The sequence below is a fragment of the Oryctolagus cuniculus genome, chromosome 7, assembly GCF_051225735.1.
Source record: "Oryctolagus cuniculus isolate XC-2025 breed Fujian yellow rabbit chromosome 7, ASM5122573v1, whole genome shotgun sequence".
In the NCBI taxonomy this organism is placed as follows: domain Eukaryota; kingdom Metazoa; phylum Chordata; class Mammalia; order Lagomorpha; family Leporidae; genus Oryctolagus; species Oryctolagus cuniculus.
Window position 1 is genome coordinate 44,455,282 of NC_142873.1, and position 19,205 is coordinate 44,474,486.

Consider the following 19,205-nt stretch of genomic DNA (forward strand, 5'->3'; position numbering starts at 1 on the left):
TCTGCAGGGGTATCCCCTCCACAGATATCACCCGCGTCAGGCTCCAGGTTATGAGTACAGCAAGCTCACTTACCAGCAGCGGGACTCAGGATCTGCCATTCATTGTTTCCGACTCCAGCAAATAGGGTTTCTCAAGGGATTGCTCCCGGAAGTGCCCTTGACTGGAAAGCAGACACAGTCACTGCCGCCATTCCCCCCAGGACTCTGGCCAAGATTTCCAGGACTACCTGCCAGAGACAGGCAGCCGGAGATCTGGGGTGTCCCCAGGGACGTGCCCATCAGAAGGAGGGGGCTCCAGAGAGGGCTCCAGCACTCTTCGCCGCGTGGCAGGGTTCTGCCATGCAAAGGTGTTGACGGGCTTGCCTCACATTTCCAGGACCTCAGTATCAACCAGGATCAGGAGCAGAGGATCTTAGGGCTCTTGGAGGAGCTCAGGGAAGGGGAGGCTGTCTCAGCAAAATATCTGGCTGGGAAGCTCCGAGTCCCAAAGAAGGGAGTCAATCAAGCTCTGTACTCCCTGGCAAAGAGGGGTAAGCTGCGCCAGAAGGAAGGAAACCCCCCTCTGTGGAGCCTCGCGGTTTCAGTTCCGGCAGAAAACCAGCACAGCACAGCAGGCTTGGAACTAGCGCAAGAGGATCCAGATCACTGTAGCCAGGGAACCGCAAAGTCAGACCACAGTTTGGAAGCTGAAGATAGAAACCTCACATCTGGCTTAGAAGACTCTCCTGAGCCTCTGGACATGGCTGAGATCAAGGAGAAAATCTGCAACTACTTGTTCAAAGTGTCTAACTCCTCTGCCCTAAATGTGGCTAAAAATATTGGCTTCAGCAAGGCCCGAGATGTAAATGCGGTGCTGATTGATTTGGAAAGGCAGGGGGATGTCTACAGGCAGGGTGCAACCCCTCCCATATGGTATCTGACAGACAAGAAGCGAGAGAGGATGCAGATCAAGAGAAACACAAACAGCGTCGCCGAAACCGCTCCAGCTGCCGTCCCTGCCACCAAAAGAAACACAGAGCTCCCCGCTTGCAACTTACCCAGGTCCGATGCCTCGAATAACATGGTCACAGAAAAAGTGGAGAATGGGCAGGAGCCTGCCATAAAGTTAGAGAGTAGGCAAGAGGCCAGGCCAGAACCAGCGAGGCCAAAACCGCCCGTTTATCACAATGGCCCCTCCAAAGCAGGGTATGTTGACTTTGAAAATGGCCAGTGGGCCACAGATGACATCCCAGATAATTTGAATAGTATCCACGCAGCGCCAGGTGAGTTTCGAGCCATCATGGAGATGCCCTCCTTCTACAGTCATGGCTTGCCACGGTGTTCACCCTACAAGAAACTGACAGAGTGCCAGCTGAAGAACCCCATCAGTGGGCTGTTAGAGTATGCCCAGTTTGCCAGTCAGACCTGTGAGTTCAACCTGATAGAACAGAGTGGACCACCCCACGAACCTCGGTAAGAGACCACCCAGGAACAGTGCCTAGGGCTGGGGTCAGGCACAGTCACACCGGCTCAGTCACGAGCCACGTTGTGAGCAGTGTTGGTTGGCCACCATCTTTTCTCCGTCCTTTGCTTCCTTTCTCTTGGCTAAATTGCCCTTGATTGGCCCTTTCTCTGTGTTTCGAATAGGAAATCATGGCTGAGCGGGGGGGTGGAGTGACTGTTGGCTAAAGTGAAGCTGCTTTAGAAATGCTGGGCTTTCGTGCCTTGGTGCTGCGCCTACCTTCTAAGGCTGGAGGATGACTGAGCTCCCTTCTTGCCTCTGTGTACCGGCCTCCTCTCCTGAAGCCGAGTGCCTGAGAGTGCAGGAGCCGGTGGGTTGGGACAGGCTGCACATGCGCAGTGAGGGTGGGTTGTGCTGCCAAGCAGCCTCAGGTTGGCACTCCCCCGCCCCAGCTCCTGGAGAAAAGTTGGTGCCTGCCTGCCTGCCTGTCAGAGATGGTTCTGATTTTACACAGGGCTGGGCTTGCACTTGCTGCTCCTGGGCTGGGAAGTCCGAGTCTCAGGCAGCTGGCCCGGCCCTACACTATAGGGTCCTGCAGGCCAGTGGAGAAGTTTTTTAAAAAAAAGGATGGGTCCACTAAGGAGCCTCAGAAGGGCCTAGCAGAGAGCTGAAATCGCTGAAGCTGGCAAGGGCTGGTAGGGCTGGGAGAGAATGCCACTAACTTTTATCCAGCCCTGTGTTTGCTTCACAGCGTGATACATTCAGAGGAATGTGTCATTAGGCTATTTTGTCATGGTGCAAACATCATGGAATGTAATTACACAAGCTAAGGTGGCCAAAGTGCCACTATGCAACATAATCTTAGGGGATCACTGTCGCATATGTGGTCCGTTGCTGTGTGGCACATGACTGTATTTATCTAGGCTGGTTTCTGGGGGGTGTGGATTCCTGCCTGTGGCCTTTACTCCTTGTCTTGACCTCTTAATGATACCACATTGGCACTGCAGGGAGCTGTTAAGAAAAAGGGTATGTCCATCCAGAAATTGGTGTGGCTAGAATTAATGTGCTGTGTGGGGAGGAGAGTGTATGCCTGTTATTCTTTTTCTTTTTCTGCCATCCCGCCCCCCAAAGTTGGGATAAAAGTGGTAGGTTTTGGGGTCAGTCATTCTTTGGACTCTAGTTATAAGAAACATTGGTGTTGTGTCCAAGTGTTTCAGAAGACCCAGGAAATAAGTTGACCTACTTTCTAAAGGAAATTCCAGATTGAACAAAAAGCTGAACACATTTGAATTTTTTTTTTTTATTTGACAGGTAGTGTTAGAGACAGAGAGAGAGACAGACAGAGAGAAAGGTCTTCCTTCCGTTGGTTCATTCCCCAAATGGCCGCCACAGCCAGCACTGCGCCGATCCGAAGCCAGGAGCCAGGTGCTTCTTCCTGGTCTCCCATGCAGGTGCAGGGCCCAAGCACTTGGGCCATCCTCCACTGCCTTCCTGGGCCACAGTAGAGAGCTGGACTGGAAGAGGAGCAGCCGGGACTAGAACCAGCGCCCATATGGGATGCTGGTACTGTAGGCGGAAGATTAACCAAGTGAGCCACGATGCCAGCCCCATATTTGAATTTTAAAATAATTGTTCGAAAGATTGATTTATTTATTTGAAAGGCAGATTCACACACACACAGAAATTTTCCATCTGCTGGTTCACTCCCCTAATGACTGCAGCAGCCAGGGCTGGGCCAGGCTGGAGCCAGGAGCCTCCCCTGGGTCTCCCACGTGGGTGCAGGGCCATCTTCTGCTGCTTTCCCAGGCCATTAGCAGGGGGCTCTCAAACCAGCATCCATATGGGATGCTCAGCCCCTTTATCTGCTGTGCCACAATGCCTGGCTCTGAGAGTGAAGTATGTGTTAGAGTAGCTTGCAGACAAAAATGTGTCCCTGAAGCAGCAGGTGTCTTGTCTGGGAACATGCGGCTGGACTGCAAGCAGCCTCTCTTACCCTAAGAGCTTCCCTTGAGGAGGCCAGGCTAGCAGTGTTTAACTCATCTGTTGTTCCCACTTTCTTTCAGTGCATTGTTAGCAGGTGGTGGGTTCCCCTGAGCTAGTTTCCTATCACCTGAGGCTGTAGCTGTGGAAAGAAAGTCACTGGTTGCTGTGTTTCCAGGAAGAAGGGACAGGCTGAGCCTTCAGAGGGACAGGAGATCCTTGGCCTCTCCTCTGTCTCTCTGCCAGTTCAAAAGCCCCTCAGTGGAGCAGAAAAGTCCAGGGCGGAGCCTCCCTGGAACAGGTGGAGGGATGGCCTAGACTAGCGTTCACACATCTACTCACTTCCCGCTCAGGTTTAAATTCCAGGTTGTCATCAGTGGCCGAGAGTTCCCCCCAGCTGAGGCTGGCAGCAAGAAAGTGGCCAAGCAGGATGCAGCCATGAAAGCCATGACTATTCTGCTTCAAGAAGCCAAAGCCAAAGACAGTGGGAAATCAGAAGACTCGTCCTGCTCTTCCGCGGAGAAAAACTCGGAGAAGGTAGGTGTCCCGCCCTCTGGGAGGAGGGCAGTGCACTCTTGATGTGTGCGAAGCATCAGGACTTTAACTGACGCTCTCATTGCAGCCCCGGCCGAACCAGCACAGCCTCTCAGACTCGGCTCCCCGCACTTCCCTCTGCCCAGCCCCCCTCACCACCCCACCATTCTCCTCTCATACCCAGTTCTTTTTTACGCTTCCCCTGCCCCTATATAACTGGATTTACAGAACTTCAGAGTTGAAACAGACCTGAGGGGCGGTGCCCTGGCTCACTTGGTTAATCCTCCACCTGCAGTGCCAGCATCCCATATGGACGCCTGGTTCTAGTCCCAGCTGCTCCTCTTCCAGTCCAGCTCTCTGCTGTGGCCCAGGAAAGCAGTAGAGGATGGCCCAAGTGCTTGGGCCCCTGCACCCGCATGGGGGACCAGGAAGAAGCACCTGGCTCCTGGCTTCGGATTGGTGCAGTTCTGGCTGTAGCAGTCATTTGGGGGGTGAACCAAAGGAAGGAAGATCTTTCTCTCTCTCTCTCTCTCTCTCTCTCTCTCTCTGTCTATAACTCTACCTGTCAGATATTAAAAAAAAAAAAGAAAGAAAGAAACCGACCTGAAAGATGGCAGGGTCCAGCTCTCTCTTGGGAGATAAATGAGCCCCAAAATGTTAAATCACCTGTCCTTTCCTGCATTGCCTAGAAAGTCCTCAGCAGCCCCTCTCGCTTCGGGGAGCCGCTGAGACCCTGACACTGATAGAAATTCTCCTGTCCCCGTCCCTTCTGTCGTGAGGGACTCACTAACCAGTGTTTTCTTGGTTTTTGTCTTTCCTGCCTCTCATTCTCTCCAGGCTGCAGAGCCTCAGCCCAGTGCTCCTTCAGCAGTGCCCCTGTTTTCTGGAAAGAGTCCTGTCACTACGTTGCTTGAGTGTGTGCACAAGCTGGGGAGCTCCTGTGAATTCCGTCTCCTGTCTAAAGAAGGCCCTGCCCATGACCCCAAGTATGTCCTGTTTCTTTGCCAAGGTTTTCTCTAAAAGCACAGGTTCATTTTCCTCTTTCCTCCTCACTGAGCGATTTCCCCTGTCTCCGTGTGGGAGAAGGGGGCCTCGAGCGCCTGATCGCTGCTTGTGGACCAAGCCCCAGGGAGGTCCAAGGCTTGGAAGTCACCGTTAGGGAACAGAGAGGTACAGGACGAGGGCAGATCTGAGGAGCCGCTGCTGAGGTCTGTAGACTTACGTGTTCAGGGGAAAAGGGCTTGGAGGAGGTCAAAGTGGGTTGACCTGGAAGTGTTGATGAAAGGGGTTAGCCGGGCCAGGAAAAACCAAGGGCTGGAGGTGGGTGAAGGGCGCTGGCTTAAGGCAGAAATGACCATGAGACATGACAGCGCAGAGGTGATGTGTGCAAGACATTGCAGTAGCAAAGGAGGGCTGGGCAAGTCTCCTCGGTTGAAATCTTAATCCTCTCTCTCACCGTCTATCAGGTTCCAGTACTGTGTTGCAGTGGGTTCCCAGACTTTTCCCACTGCAAGTGCCCCCAGCAAGAAAGTGGCAAAGCAGATGGCGGCAGAGGAAGCCATGAAGGCCCTGCAGGAGGAGGCAGCCAACCCCACAGCCTCTGATGACCAGGTGGGGCTCGTTTAACAGCTGAGTGGTTTAGAATGCAGGGGCGTCCCTGAGGGATTCCTGAAGTGCTTATGCTTCTCTTTGGCTAATTCTCCTGTAGTCCGGCGGTTCAAACACAGAGTCCCTTGAGGCCTTGGAGTCTGGCCTGCCCAGCAAAGTGCGGAAGGTTGGGGAGCTCGTCAGGTACCTGAACACCAACCCCGTGGGCGGCCTGCTGGAATACGCCCGCTCCCACGGCTTTGCTGCTGAGTTCAAGTTGGTTGACCAGTCCGGACCTCCTCATGAGCCCAAGTGAGTATCCCAGCCCTGGCCACAGCTGTATGTCACCTGTGTGATGGTTGCAACCCAGGGACAGAAGGGATGGGCTTTTGCTGTCAATGACAGAGCTGAGGGAAGCAAGTACAACCCTGTCTCCATAGTCTCGTAGAAGACATAACATCAGCCATCTTGGGATATAGTTAGCCTTCCAGTGAGCTGGATCCTTTGGAATTTTTTTAACTAATTGTAATTTTAAAGGAATATTTATACATATGTGTGTACATAGAAAATCATTCAAACTGATTGAAAAAATTTACAATTAAAAGGGCTAATTTCTATTCCAGCCTCCTAATTTCCCTTCTCAGACCTCTATACTGTTACCAGTTACTTGAGACCTTTGAAAAGTTTCTGAACATGATTCACACATTTTCCTTTCTTTCATTATCATAAACAAAAATAAGTATGTATCACAGCTTCCACTCTATTCTGTGACTCCTTTACTTACCAGTGAATCTTAGAGATTATTATAGTTTCAGCACTGTATATAGATCTAGCAGACTCTTGCATTGATTAGATGCTCACAGCTTTAAAATTATTCGTTAGCCGTGGAGTTGTGATACAGCGGGTTAAACCACCTCTTGGAACGCCGGCATCCCATGCTGGAGTGCTAACTATTCTGCGTCTCATCCAGCTTCCTGTTAATGTGTCCTGGGAGGCAGCAGTTGGTGACTCAACTACTTGGGTACCCGCCACCCATATGGGAGACCCAGACAGAATTCCCAGCTACTGGCTTTGGCCTGGTCCAGCCTTGGCTGTTGGGAATGTTTGGAGAGTGGACCAGTCGATAAGAATCAATCTCTCCTCTTCTCCACACCTTTAAAGTAGATGAGAGTAAACACATTTTTTAAAAAGTATTCATTGAGGTCAGTGTTGTGGCTTAGCAGGTAAAGAAAGCCACCACATGCTTCCTTGGCATCCCATTTGTGTGCCAGTTCATGTTCCAGCTGCTCCATTTCCACTCCAGCTCCCTGTTAATGGCTGAGGGGAATCAGCAGAGGATGGCTCAAGTGTTTGGGCCCCTGTCACCACGCAGGAGACCAGGATGAAGCTCCTTGCTCAGCCCTGGCTATTGTGGCTCCCTGGGGAGAGAACCAGTAGATGGAAGATCTCTCCCTATTTCTTTCTCTCCCTCTCTCTGTAACTCTGACTTTCAAACAAATAACTCTTTAAAAAAATTGTTGAGATATAAAGGCCTTTTCTAAAAATCATACTTAATGTATCACAACCCAGTTTAAGAAACAGAATAACACCATTACCTCTTTTTTGTTTTTTGTATTTTTTTTAAGATTTTCTTTATTTGAGAAGTAGAGTTATAGACAGTGAGAGGGAGAAACAGAAAGAAAGGTCTTCTTTCCACTGATTCACTCCCCAAGTGGCCGCAACTGCTGGAACTGTGCCGATCCAAAGCCAGGAGCTTCTTCCGGGTCTCCACGTGAGTGCAGGGGCCTAAGGACTTGGACTGTCTTACTGCTTTCCCAGGCCATAGCAGAGAGCTTGATTGGAAGAGGTGTAGCCAGGACTAGAACCAGCACCCATATGGGATGCCAGTGCCACAGGCGTAGGATTAACCTGTGCCACAGTGCTGGTCCCACCATTACCTGGCCATTGTAGCCATTTGGGGAGTGAACCAGAGGATGGAAGACCTCTCTCTGTCTCTCTTTCTCTCTGTAACTCTGCCTTTCAAATAAATAAATCTTTTAAAAAAAGAAAAATGGTATCTTAATGGAGTGCAAAAATTAGTCAACATTAGGATATTTATTATTAGTGCATCAGGGGAAAAAAGTCATCCCTATATCCCCATAGATTTCAAAAAGACATTTAGTAAAATTCAGTGTTCATTCAGATTGGAAAACCAATCTGTCAATAAGTAGAAATTATTGAATATCTTCCTAGCCTGAAAAGAACACATGTCTAAAGTCAGAAGCCAGCAGCTTAATGAGATTTATTTATTTATTTGAAAGGCAGAGTTAGAGAGTGAGATCTTCCATTCACTGCTTCACTCCCCAAATGACCACAACAGCTGGAACTGGGCTGATCTGAAGCCAGGAGCTTCTTCCAGGTTTCCCTTGTGGGTGCAGGGTGTAAGTACCTGGGCCATCTGTTGCTTTCCCGGGCGCATTAGCAGGGAGCTGGATCGGAAATGGAGCAGCTGGGACTTGAACTGCTGCTCACAGGAATGCAGGCCTCACAGGCAGCAATTTAACCTGCTGCACCACATTGCCAGCTTCTCTTAGATTTTCTGTTAAGGAATTCTATAGAAGTTAATCATCAATTTAAAAATAGATAATTTAAAATTTCTATAGAAATTATTATTTGCTAATCATATAATTGTACATCTGGGATACTTAAGACAAAACTGGAGAAATACTAAAGACAAAGAATTATAAAGCAGGGGAGTATACAACAATATTTAAGAATCTTTTCTGTAGGTAACAATAAGCAATTGGGAAATGTATTGGAGGAAAATGCCTTATTATAACAGCAACTAAAAAGATAGACTGTCCAGGTGCAGTCCTTGAAGGAAACATACATAAGTAGAATGCTTATGAAGGATAGAAAGGAAGTCTTGATTAAATGCTGAGGAAATGTATTTTTTTAAAGATTTATTTACTTATTTATCTGAAAGTCAGTTACATAGAGAAGGAGAGGCAGAGAGAGAGAGGTCTTCCGTCTGCTAGTTCACTCCCCAATTGGCTGCCACGGCCGGAGCTGTGCTGATCCGAAGCCAGGAGCTTTTTCTGGGTCTCCTACATGGGTACAGGGGCCCAAGCACTTGAGCCATCTTCTACTGCTTTCCCAGGCCATTGCAGAGAGCTGGATCGGAAGGGGAGCAGCTGGGACTCGAACTGGTGCCCATATGGCAGGCAGCATCTTTACCTGCTACACCGTAGCATCGGCCCCGGAAATGTATTTTTAATAGATTGAAAGAATCTATTTTACCGATAGCAGCTCTCCCCAGATAGATTTGTGCATTGAATGTGATCCCAACAAAACATCACTATAATATACTTTAGAAGTAGAAAACTTGATTCTGAAGTTCTTATAAAAAATAAATGTACAAGAATGGCAGCTAGGAGAATCCTGAAAAAGAAGAGAGATAAGGCATAAAGTAATGGTGTGCCGGCCTGTGAGTAGAAAGGCAGCGCAGTGGACACTGATTGGGACACCTGAAGGTAGGGACAGACAGAGTGAGAGTCATATGTGTTAGGAAGATGAGGCTTCAGCCAGTGGGGAAATGATGGATTATTGCACAGTAGTGGTAGAACTGCTGACGATTCCATCTTGAAAACAAATTTTTTGAAAGACCAGAACTTTGTGTTTGTCTCCTACCCTACACATGAACTCTAACAGACCCAGGATTTAAATGCAAAATAAGTGAAATAATAAAATCACTAGATAGAAAGCAGGGATGATTTTAGAAAAGCAAAACCTCTCCAATCAAGACACAGAGCTTACCTTCATAACAGAGAGAGCCCAGGAGACGAGGTGGTGAGAGGAAACTGGCGCGTAGCAGAGGGATCATTGGAGCGAGAACACTGGTAATAAACCGCAGCCCAAGGGCTAATTTCTTTAGAAATTACTAACTTTTATTTATTAATTTTTAGTTATTTCTAAAGAACTCCTCACTGAGAAAAATAGACAATATGAATTTTACATTCATTAAACAAAAGAATGAATAAATGAAAAGGTGCTCAACCTCCTTGTGTAATCAGGCTTACTCTTTGACAGTGATTCATCATCTAGCACTATAGCCAGGGAGAGGAGTGCCTTCAGTCTGTCATTGCCAGCCCGAACTCACACACACACACACACACACACACACACACACACACACACAATGTACGTGACGTACTTGCTACAGAAATGTGCATCCTGCGTGGTTGATGATAGCCAGAAACTTGAAGTGTTCTAGAGTTCTGTCACTTCCTTTATAAGGAAACTGTAGGGAGTCGTAGACTGCGATGAAAACGGGGAAGGCGCCGGTACGAAATGCTCTCCGGGGTCCGTCGCGGAGTGAGAGGATGAGGAGTGACGGGAGGAGAGAGCTGCAAACTCTGCCGACACACTGTGTTCTTGAAGGGTTCCAAGAAAAAACTGCAAACTGCGTGCCTCTGCGGAAGGACAGACTTCACTGTGTGCTTTCTTGGAATTTTTACCTATTGGGGCCCAGTTTTTCAGTCTTAAAACGTAAGGAGAAAAGGGTCAGGAAATAGTATGTTATTTTCAGTTTCTTTAATAGTGAGTAACATCATTCTTGTGTTCACGTTTGTACGTGATTTGCCTTTCCTCTTCCTCCGTCTAGTTGTCCGTGCCCTTATCTGCTTCTTAGTGGTGGTTTATTGGCCAACTCACACAATAACAGATTGCTTCCTTCATGTGAGCTCTGCTGGCTCCTCTTTCCTGACTTCAGATATCTGAGTGCTAGAAGACCAGTTAGTTTATGTCTCTAGCCTGGAGAGAGCCAGATTCCTCTATCCAGCTGCCTTCCTGTCACTTCTTCTTGGGTTTAAACCCCTAACACAACATGTCCAAAACAAGATTCTTGATTTTTCCTCCTTTACCCTCTTTTCTCCTGGTCTTTACCACCTCGGCAACACCACTCAGATGCTTGAGCCAAACCCTGAGCTATCTTTTCGTCACTCCCTTCACATCTTTGGCCAACCCACCCTTAAGCTCTGTTGGTTGCACCTATGGTATCTTCACCAAGTCCAATCCAGCTCCCAGCTAATGTTCCTGGGAAGGCAGAGAAGTACTGCCTGAGTCCTTGGGCCCCTGCCACCCACGTGGGAGACCTGAAAGAAGCTTCTGGCTCCTATATTTGGCCCAGCCCTGGACATTGTGACCATTAGGGGAGTGAGCCAGCGGATGGAAGCTGTCTCTGTCTGTTTCTCCCTCTCTCTCCTTCTCTCTAACTATGCCTTTCAAATAAATAAAAATAGATCTTTAAAATGAAGGAGACAGTGGGCCGGCGCCGTGGCTCAATAGGCTAATCCTCCACCTTGCGGCGCCGGCACACCGGGTTCTAGTCCCGGTTGGGGCGCCGGATTCTGTCCCGGTTGCCCCTCTTCCAGGCCAGCTCTCTGCTATGGCCAGGGAGTGCAGTGGAGGATGGCCCAGGTGCTTGGGCCCTGCACCCCATGGGAGACCAGGAAAAGCACCTGGCTCCTGGCTCCTGCCAGGATCAGCGCGGTGCGCCGGCTGCAGCGGCGGCCATTGGAGGGTGAACCAACGGCAAAGGAAGACCTTTCTCTCTCTGTCTCTCTCTCTCACTGTCCACTCTGCCTGTCAAAAAAAAAAAAAAAAAAAAAAAAAATGAAGGAGACAGGCCCAGGCCTTTGTAGGTGATAGCACAGTGCCTGCTCAGAAGTTAGTGAGTTGAGTTTATCACATGCAGTTGTGTAACCACCTTCAACTTAGGGCAAGTAACACTGCTTTTTTCATTTACAGTGATGATGAAGTACGTTTGCATTTTTAGAAAGTCAGTTTGGGGAACGACCTGGATCTAACAACAATCATGTCATGATCCATGAATGACCATAATCTGGGAAATTCTGCCTTAGAAACCGCTGTTAAGGGGCCCTTGTGTCTGCAGGTCTGGCCACATCGTAAGCAGAATGAAACCTCCCTGGAAGAGCTGTCAATATCTAATGTTTGTCTTTATCCCCACTTCTCATGCAAAGGTTTGTTTACCAAGCAAAAGTTGGAGGTCGCTGGTTCCCAGCCGTCTGCGCACACAGCAAGAAGCAAGGCAAACAGGAAGCAGCAGATGCGGCTCTCCGTGTCTTGATTGGGGAGAACGAGAAGGCAGAACGCATGGGTTTCACAGAGGTAACCCCAGTGACAGGGGCCAGTCTCAGAAGAACTATGCTCCTCCTCTCCAGGTCCCCAGAGGCACAGCCAAAGACAGTTAAGACGTCTACTTTTGGTGCTCTCTTTCTTGTGGGGGGAGGGGGTTCTGCTGACTCCTCCCTGGGTGGAGCTGGCACTTAACTTGCTGCATCGTGTGAGTTATTCCTAGGCTTTAATGTGAGCCCTAATTGAACATATAAGTGGGACTCTTGGTGTGAGGGGAAAGGTGACTCCCGAGGCGAGCAGAACACGATCGATGTCCCTGGCCGCCATGAAGCATGGTGGACGCAGACATGGCTGCCAGGTCCTGACACAGCCTCCTGTCCCCACAGCTTCCTCTCACCGGCAGCACGTTCCACGACCAGATCGCCATGCTGAGTCACCGGTGCTTCAACGCTCTCACCAACAGTTTCCAGCCCTCCCTGCTGGGCCGCAAGATCCTGGCTGCCATCATTATGAAGAAGGACTCCGATGACATGGGCGTCGTCGTCAGCTTGGGGACTGGTAAGTGAGGGCTTCCCTGAGTGCCCGGAAGTGGGTCCTCCTGGTCTCCTGCAGTCCACATGGGTGTGTCCAAGGCAGGGAGAAAAGACTGCTAACGGAGGTCAGGCATCTCCAGTCTAGAAGCCCCAAATCCAGAGTGCTCAACTCTGAACCTCTGAGCACCAACCTAATGTGTACTGGAGTTCAGATTTTCAGGTTAGGGATTCTACTGCAAAAATCAAAACTATCCAACCTCTGGGATCTGACACCTCCGGGCCCAAGCATTTCCAATTAGAGGTGCTCAACTCGCATTCATTCTCACCACAGCCAGCGCAGAGTGGGTGCTGAGTTCCTAGGGGGCACCAGGTGGGCGGCAAGGGTCTGGTGGCCCGAGGCTGCTTCTGCTTTCAGCTGTGAGGACACATCCCTGTCCCCCGTGGTTTTTGCCTTTGATGATTCCATTGCTGGTTCCAACATGCCCCCAGGGAATCGCTGTGTGAAAGGAGACTCTCTCAGCCTGAAGGGAGAGACGGTCAATGACTGCCACGCCGAAATCATCTCCCGGAGAGGCTTCATCAGGTGAGCGGGCGCCCGTGCTGACAGGTGGCTGGGGCGGGCCTGCCGCCCAGCTGTCCCAGGGCTCACGGCACCCGTCGCCTGCGTCCTGCTGCCCAGCCTGTTGTCAGGGCTCTCCTTGCTGCTGCTGCTGCTTCGTGCCTGTTGTGAAAAACGCAAAGTGACTCTCAGTCCTCCGGGCCTTGAGGCTGCGGCCGCCTTCCTTCTGCGTTTGAAGACCTGCGTGCCCCGGCAGCCTTCTCCGCTTCACCTGCTCTTTCATTCACGAAGGGACAGGCTCGGGGGGAAGCAGCAGCCTCCTGTTCCCCTGGAGTCCATTTGTCCCGCCCCAGAATCCCTGTGGCCACCATAGAGAGGAGCCCTCAGCAGAACTGAGACTGAGCCAGAAGGCTGGCTCTGCCGTAGGCGCACTGGGGCCTCGCAGGCAGGGTTCCCAGCGCCTCTTGCCACCGGAAGCTGGTGCCGGGCTGTGTTCTTAGGGTTTCTGCTTACCTGGGGGTCATGTAGGGCCAGCTCTTAGAAGCAACTGCTCTTGCCAGAATCAAACCTATCTTTCTAACCAGGCTTTGTTTCCGTAGGTTTCTCTACAGCGAGTTAATGAAGTACAACCCCCAGACTGCGAAGGAAAGTATATTTGAGCCTGCTAGGGGAGGAGAAAAGCTCCAGATAAAAAAGACTGTTTCATTTCATCTCTATATCAGGTCTGTATGGTCTCTGTTGCTGTCAGAGCGCGCCCTGCCAAGCTCCCAGGACTGAGTATCCTAACACGTCCCTGGCTCCCCGGTCAGGCCTCACACGATAGAGCACCCCGCATGGCGTGTGCACTGTGTGCCCTGGGTGCAGCCATTCTCACAGACGCCGCTGCCACCTCCAGGCTCACGGGGTGGGCTTCAGGAAATGTCCCTTGTTTCTGCCAGCTGGTCTGGGAGCCCCCGGAAATGGAGGGCGGTTGTTTCCGGGTGAGCTGTAACAGAGGCCCCGCTTCTCCTGCAGCACTGCTCCCTGTGGAGATGGCGCGCTCTTTGACAAGTCCTGCAGTGACCGTAATGTGGAGAGTACAGATTCTCGCCACTACCCGGTCTTCGAGAATCCCAAGCAAGGCAAGCTACGCACCAAGGTAGAGAATGGTGAGTGCCACGTGACCCTCACGCGTCCCACGGGAGGCTCTGTGAGACTGCCAGGTCTTCGCTGTTCGTCACTGGGCCCCAAGGCGGGGTGGACGGGGAAGGGAAGATCAAGGCTCCACTCTGAATTTGTTCTTTCAGAGGATCTCCCAAGCATACAGGAGGTGGAGGTACCAACCTGGAGCTCAGCCTGGCAATAAACTCACGGGAGTGCTCCTCCTGTAGGGTCTTCCCAGCCGTGCGAGTGGAAGGGACCCCCTTGGAGAGGGCAGGGGAAAGGGGAAGAGAGGGATGCAGAGCCTTGGCGAGGCGGTGACTCCCTCCGGTCCTGCTGTCCACTGGTTCCACACCCTGTCCACCAGCTCCTCCTCCTGTCTTGTCCTCTGCTGTCTCCCTGCCGTCTCCTCAAATCACCCGATTCCCTTCAGTCCTCGCGTGGTTGATCACTTCCTTGCTAAGTGCCCTGAGGTGTTAGCACAGGACCCAGCCATTCACTGGGGCTAGCGCACAAATGCTGGTGGTAGCATCATGCATAATAGCCACACAAAGCAGAAACCGCGCTCGTGGCCTCAGCTGGTGCCCGGATGGATGAAACATGACCAGTTCACACAGTGTAGGGGTGCTGGCCAGAAATGAAGCTCTGGTTGAGCCTGCTTACACCCTGGGGGAGCCTTAGAAGAAGTGTTAAGTGGAAAAGGCCAGTGACAAAAGATGACACATTGCAAGATCCCATTTATATGAAACATCAAGAATGGACAGATGCATACAGACAGAGACTAGTGATTGCATGGGACGGGAGCAGCTGGTGGGACGCTTGGAGTGCCTTCCCGAAGGCAGGCTTCCTGTGGGTGCGGGAGTACCCTGCCGCTGACGGTGGCAAGGGCTGCACGGCCCTGAATCTGCTGAGCCTCACTGCATCCTGTGGTGCATGAGTTACATCGCAGGCGAATTGCGATTTAAAACAAGCGCACACCCAGCAGTGGTTTCCCACCGCACCTGCTGTGAAAGCAAAACCTGTGGTGACCTCCCCGTCTCATCCCCTGCCACCCTGCCTGTCACTCACAGCCGCACTCACGTCCTCGTCAGCTTCCCAAGCAGCCCCTTGCTGCCCCTGGGCCTCTTCCTTCACTCTTCCCTGGTCGGAAACATGCACTGCAGCTCTGCCTTCTGCCTTCTGCCTTCTGTCTCAGCTCCCGACTTCCGTGCCCGGAGGTTCCCAGTGCCACCCCACTTCAGAGCCCACTCGCACGTAGAGTTCTCCCTGACACACTGGCTTACTTGTTCAGTGTCTGTTCTGTTCCCTCTACCCCATGTCCCCATACACAGTTGGGAGGACAGGGATTTGGTTTCACGTAGCACCTGGCATGTCGCAGGTGCTGTGCCCGAGTGGAGACGGAGATGGCCCAAGCCAGTGGAGCTTAAACGGCAGGCCAGGGAGCGGGTGGCTCCAGTGGCTTGGGGGTCTGACCCAGGTATCTCCCACAGGAGAAGGCACTATCCCTGTGGAATCCAGTGACATTGTGCCCACGTGGGATGGCATCCGACTTGGGGAGAGGCTCCGAACCATGTCTTGTAGTGACAAAATCCTGCGCTGGAATGTGCTGGGCCTGCAGGGAGCCCTGCTGACCCACTTCCTGCAGCCCGTGTATCTCAAGTCTGTCACACTTGGTAAGGGGCCTGCCCTGGGGGCTGGCACTGCTCTGTCCCTGTGCCAAATCCCAGCAAACCACATGCTTCGTCGCCAGCTGTTGGCATGGCGTCTCCCCTTTCTGTAGTATGGGTGATTGGTGTGTGAGCACCTGCTCTCCCGTGGTGGGAAGATGGGTTTAGGCTGTAAGCCTAAGTCAAATCAGGCCAGGCCAGCCCTTTCAAGATGAGCAAGAGACACAGCGGCTAAAAACTGCAGCGTCCTAGTGTCCTGTTCTTCACAGGCCCAGCCTGACTTGGAGCCTTAGATCTTGTGCCTAACTATTCAGTGACCCCACACATGGTGGGGCGGCCATAATCCAATGGTGCTTCCTAATGAGGGGGCCGTTCCTCCCTCTGACACCTTCAGCCTCCCCAGTGCCTCTGCCTCCTCGTAGCATTTGGTGCAAGCACAGGTGAGTACATTTCTTTTTCTGTGCACAGGTTACCTTTTCAGCCAAGGGCACCTGACCCGCGCCATCTGCTGCCGTATGACAAGAGATGGAAGTGCATTTGAGGAGGGACTGCGGAAGCCCTTTATCGTCAACCATCCCAAGGTGCTGTAACCTCATTCTGTTTTCCTTTGCCCTTTTCTCCTTCTTTAGCAGTCTTGTCAACAGAGCAGGGCAGCCTTCATTCCCGTCCCGGGAACTGACCCTCCCCGGCGGTTACCAAGGCTTTCCTTCTCTTAGGCTGACGTTCATTTGAATCGAGGTGCAGTGTGTGGGTCTAGAGTCCACTCAGTATGAGCCAGAGTCTTAAATAAGGGGGAAGGACATGGCCCCCCACATTCCCTGTTGCCTGTGAATCTTTTTTTTTTTTTTTTAAGATTTATTTATTTACTTGAGAGAGTTACACAGAGAATAAACAAGAGGCACAGAGAGAGAGAGGTCTTCCATCCATGGTTCACTCTCCAAATGGCCGCATGGCCAGAGCTGCGCTGACCTGAAGCCAGGAGCTTCTTCCGGGTCTCCCACACAGGTGCAGGGCCCCAAGCACTTGGGCCATCTTCTGCTTTTCCAAGCCATAGCAGAGAGCTGGATGGGAAGTGGAGCAGCCGAGACTCAAACCAGCACCCATATGGGATGCCGGCACTGCACAGGCGGCAGCTTTACCTGCTATGCCACAGAGCCAGCCCCGCTGTGAGTCTTGAGTCCTGCTTCAGAACCTTTTTCCTGAAACGTTTCCTTCTTTCTCCTGTTGCTCCTGGGGTTCCTAGGTTGGCCGAGTCAGTGTCTATGACTCCAAAAGGCAGTCCGGCAAGACCAAGGAGACGAGCGTCAACTGGTGTCTGGCTGATGGCTACGAGCTAGAGATCCTGGACGGAACCAGAGGCACCGTGGACGGGTAAGGAGCAGGGAGGTGGCGGGAGCGGAGGCGTGCCTCCTGACCAGCCTGCCGGAGCACGGCCCACCCGCCAGTCTCCAGAGGTCACAGTGCGACTCGCCCTGCCCTGCGTCTGCACTTCGGGCTCCCGCCTTCCCTGACCCAGGTGAACAGCAGGCACTCTTGTTTCCCCAGGCCACGGAATGAACTGTCCCGGGTCTCCAAAAAGAGTATTTTTCTTCTATTTAAGAAGCTCTGCTCCTTCCGCTACCGCAGAGATTTACTGAAACTCTCCTATGGTGAGGCCAAGAAAGCTGCCCGTGACTATGAGACGGCCAAGAACTACTTCAAAAAGAGCCTGAAGGACATGGGCTATGGGAACTGGATAAGCAAGCCCCAGGAGGAAAAGAACTTTTACCTCTGCCCGGTACCCAGTGACTGATGTATTGGGGGGAGTCTTTGCAGTGGGGTGAGAGAGGTAGGTCGTAGCATTCCTTATCACATTGGTCAAGGGTTTGGGGCTTTTTGTTTTTTTATCCTTTTTTTTTTAAATAGCACCATAATTGGTGATACTGAGAACTTTGGGTTCCCATTTAACCTGCTTTTTTGGGGATTGCTAGGTGGAGTCTGGCCAGGCCCCTTCTTTTTTCCCGGATGAAGAAGCAGAATCCTATGGGGAGAGAAGAGGGAGCTGTCTCTCGTGCACAGTGTGACCGGTCACTGAGCGCCTGCAGTCCACTGCCTCCTAGATTCGTTTTAGGTGTTTTCCTTTTCCTTTCTGTTTGCTACACTGACCTCTTGTGGTCTTGATTAGGTTCTAGTCAATTCTCCATAAATCATGTCAGGGACTGATAATCTCATTTATAGATTCAGCAAACCCCCACCCCCACCCCGAGATTCCTTCCTTGTGATCATGAAGTTTCTCCTCCCCACCCCCAAGGGTGCAGGGGGGAACAGAAGAAACCTACTTTCTCATCCATCCAAGTGCTTTCATTTTGCCATGATGAAATTTGCCAGATTCTGATGGCTTCAGAATTTGGTCATGGGCAAACACAGATCTGAGCTCTTCCTGCCTGTTGGGCGTCTTTATGGAGTCGACCCACAAGGCGGTACCTGCAGGTGAAAGGGCAGGTTGTCCTCAGACGCCGTGAGGTGGGATCCTCTGTCCACACTTCCACTCGCCATCAACTCACGGGCGGCGCCCTTGGCCTTTCCGTGGAGCGCAGCTTTGGGGCCAGGCGGCCCGACATGCGTAGCAGGATGCAGAGGCACTGCCTTCTCTGGGACTGGGCCTGCTCCTTGCTTTAGATGCGCTGCGCCCAGGACCTCCTCCCCGTCGCCCAGCACATGGCCCAGCTTGGCCTGACCCCCCTCCTCCACAGCGGAGGCATTCGCAGCCCCACTTTTCGTTCTTGGGGCTCCTATAGCCTCTGTACTTTAGACCAAAAGTGGACCCTACTAGGCAAACCTGAGTTTGGGAAACACCAAGGATGTCTTTGTAGCACACCCAGACTTCCCAAGGAGCTAGCAGGAAAACAGGGCCTGAAGCCACGTCCACACTCAGGGCAGGGAGGCTGCTCACCTGGGCTCCCCGTGCAGGGTCTCCCTGCCGGCGCATTGGCACGGTGGCTGCTGCTGTGTCTCGGGCATTAGAATCTCTGGCAGAGCTGTCTCAGCGGCCTGAGGGGGGAGGGGGGGTGCCTTGGGAAACCAGAGCCCACGCCCTCCCCTCCATCTCCAGCGACCCTGGGGGCATCTGTTTCTGGTGCGGGAGGAGCCGCGTGCGTCACACAGGACGGAGGAGGCTCCACCCCGTGTTCTCGGCCCATTCCTGTCCAGTCTTTGTTTTTAATCAGCAGGATCCCGCCCCCCACTTTTCTTTTTAATGATTTCTGTAGCTGATTCGTCTGAACCGTGGCTATTGTGCATTCTTTGAATAATCACTTGTAAAAAGTGTCCGTGCTTGAAGCTATTTGCTTTACTCAAGCTGAGGGGACTTTGTTGGTTTTGGGGTCTTGGCAGTGACTCCCAGAACAGAGCGGGGAAGAGCCCAGCACAGGCTTGGGTGCCATGATGGCTGCAGCCCGGTTTTATGATTCCGCTTTTATGTGATCCTTGATGACAGTGACTAACAATATACATTCCTCCTAAATAAAAGAGAAAAGAATCTAATTGTTAGAAAACTGCAAGTCTTGGTTTCTTGGGGGAGGTGAGAGAGGGCAGAGGGACGCACGGTCTGGGAATTCCTGCTCATAGAGCCAGTGCCTCTGCTGTGGAAC

The 19,205-nt window shown here is 51.6% G+C and overlaps 1 protein-coding gene across 9 annotated transcripts in view; it reads left to right on the top strand.

The window, feature by feature from the left end:
* The window catches only part of ADAR (adenosine deaminase RNA specific), a 45,270-nt gene that overhangs the window by 24,764 nt on the left and 1,301 nt on the right, over positions 1–19,205 (top strand). For 3 of the 9 annotated variants that reach the window (XM_070077624.2, XM_070077625.2, XM_017345850.4), the window contains exons 2-15: positions 8–1,452; positions 3,775–3,958; positions 4,793–4,941; positions 5,422–5,566; positions 5,664–5,854; positions 11,563–11,788; positions 12,064–12,235; positions 12,700–12,793; positions 13,369–13,491; positions 13,784–13,917; positions 15,400–15,582; positions 16,045–16,157; positions 16,820–16,947; positions 17,122–19,109. In XM_070077624.2, the coding sequence (XP_069933725.1) occupies positions 740–1,452; positions 3,775–3,958; positions 4,793–4,941; positions 5,422–5,566; positions 5,664–5,854; positions 11,563–11,788; positions 12,064–12,235; positions 12,700–12,793; positions 13,369–13,491; positions 13,784–13,917; positions 15,400–15,582; positions 16,045–16,157; positions 16,820–16,947; positions 17,122–17,368 (2,802 nt within the window). In that variant the 5' untranslated portion in view covers positions 8–739 and the 3' untranslated portion in view covers positions 17,369–19,109. Of the gene's footprint in view, positions 1–7; positions 1,453–3,774; positions 3,959–4,792; positions 4,942–5,421; positions 5,567–5,663; positions 5,855–11,562; positions 11,789–12,063; positions 12,236–12,699; positions 12,794–13,368; positions 13,492–13,783; positions 13,918–15,399; positions 15,583–16,044; positions 16,158–16,819; positions 16,948–17,121; positions 19,110–19,205 lie in introns of those variants that run through there. The other 6 variants (XM_070077626.2, XM_070077619.2, XM_070077623.2 and 3 more) reach the window with 3 other exon arrangements.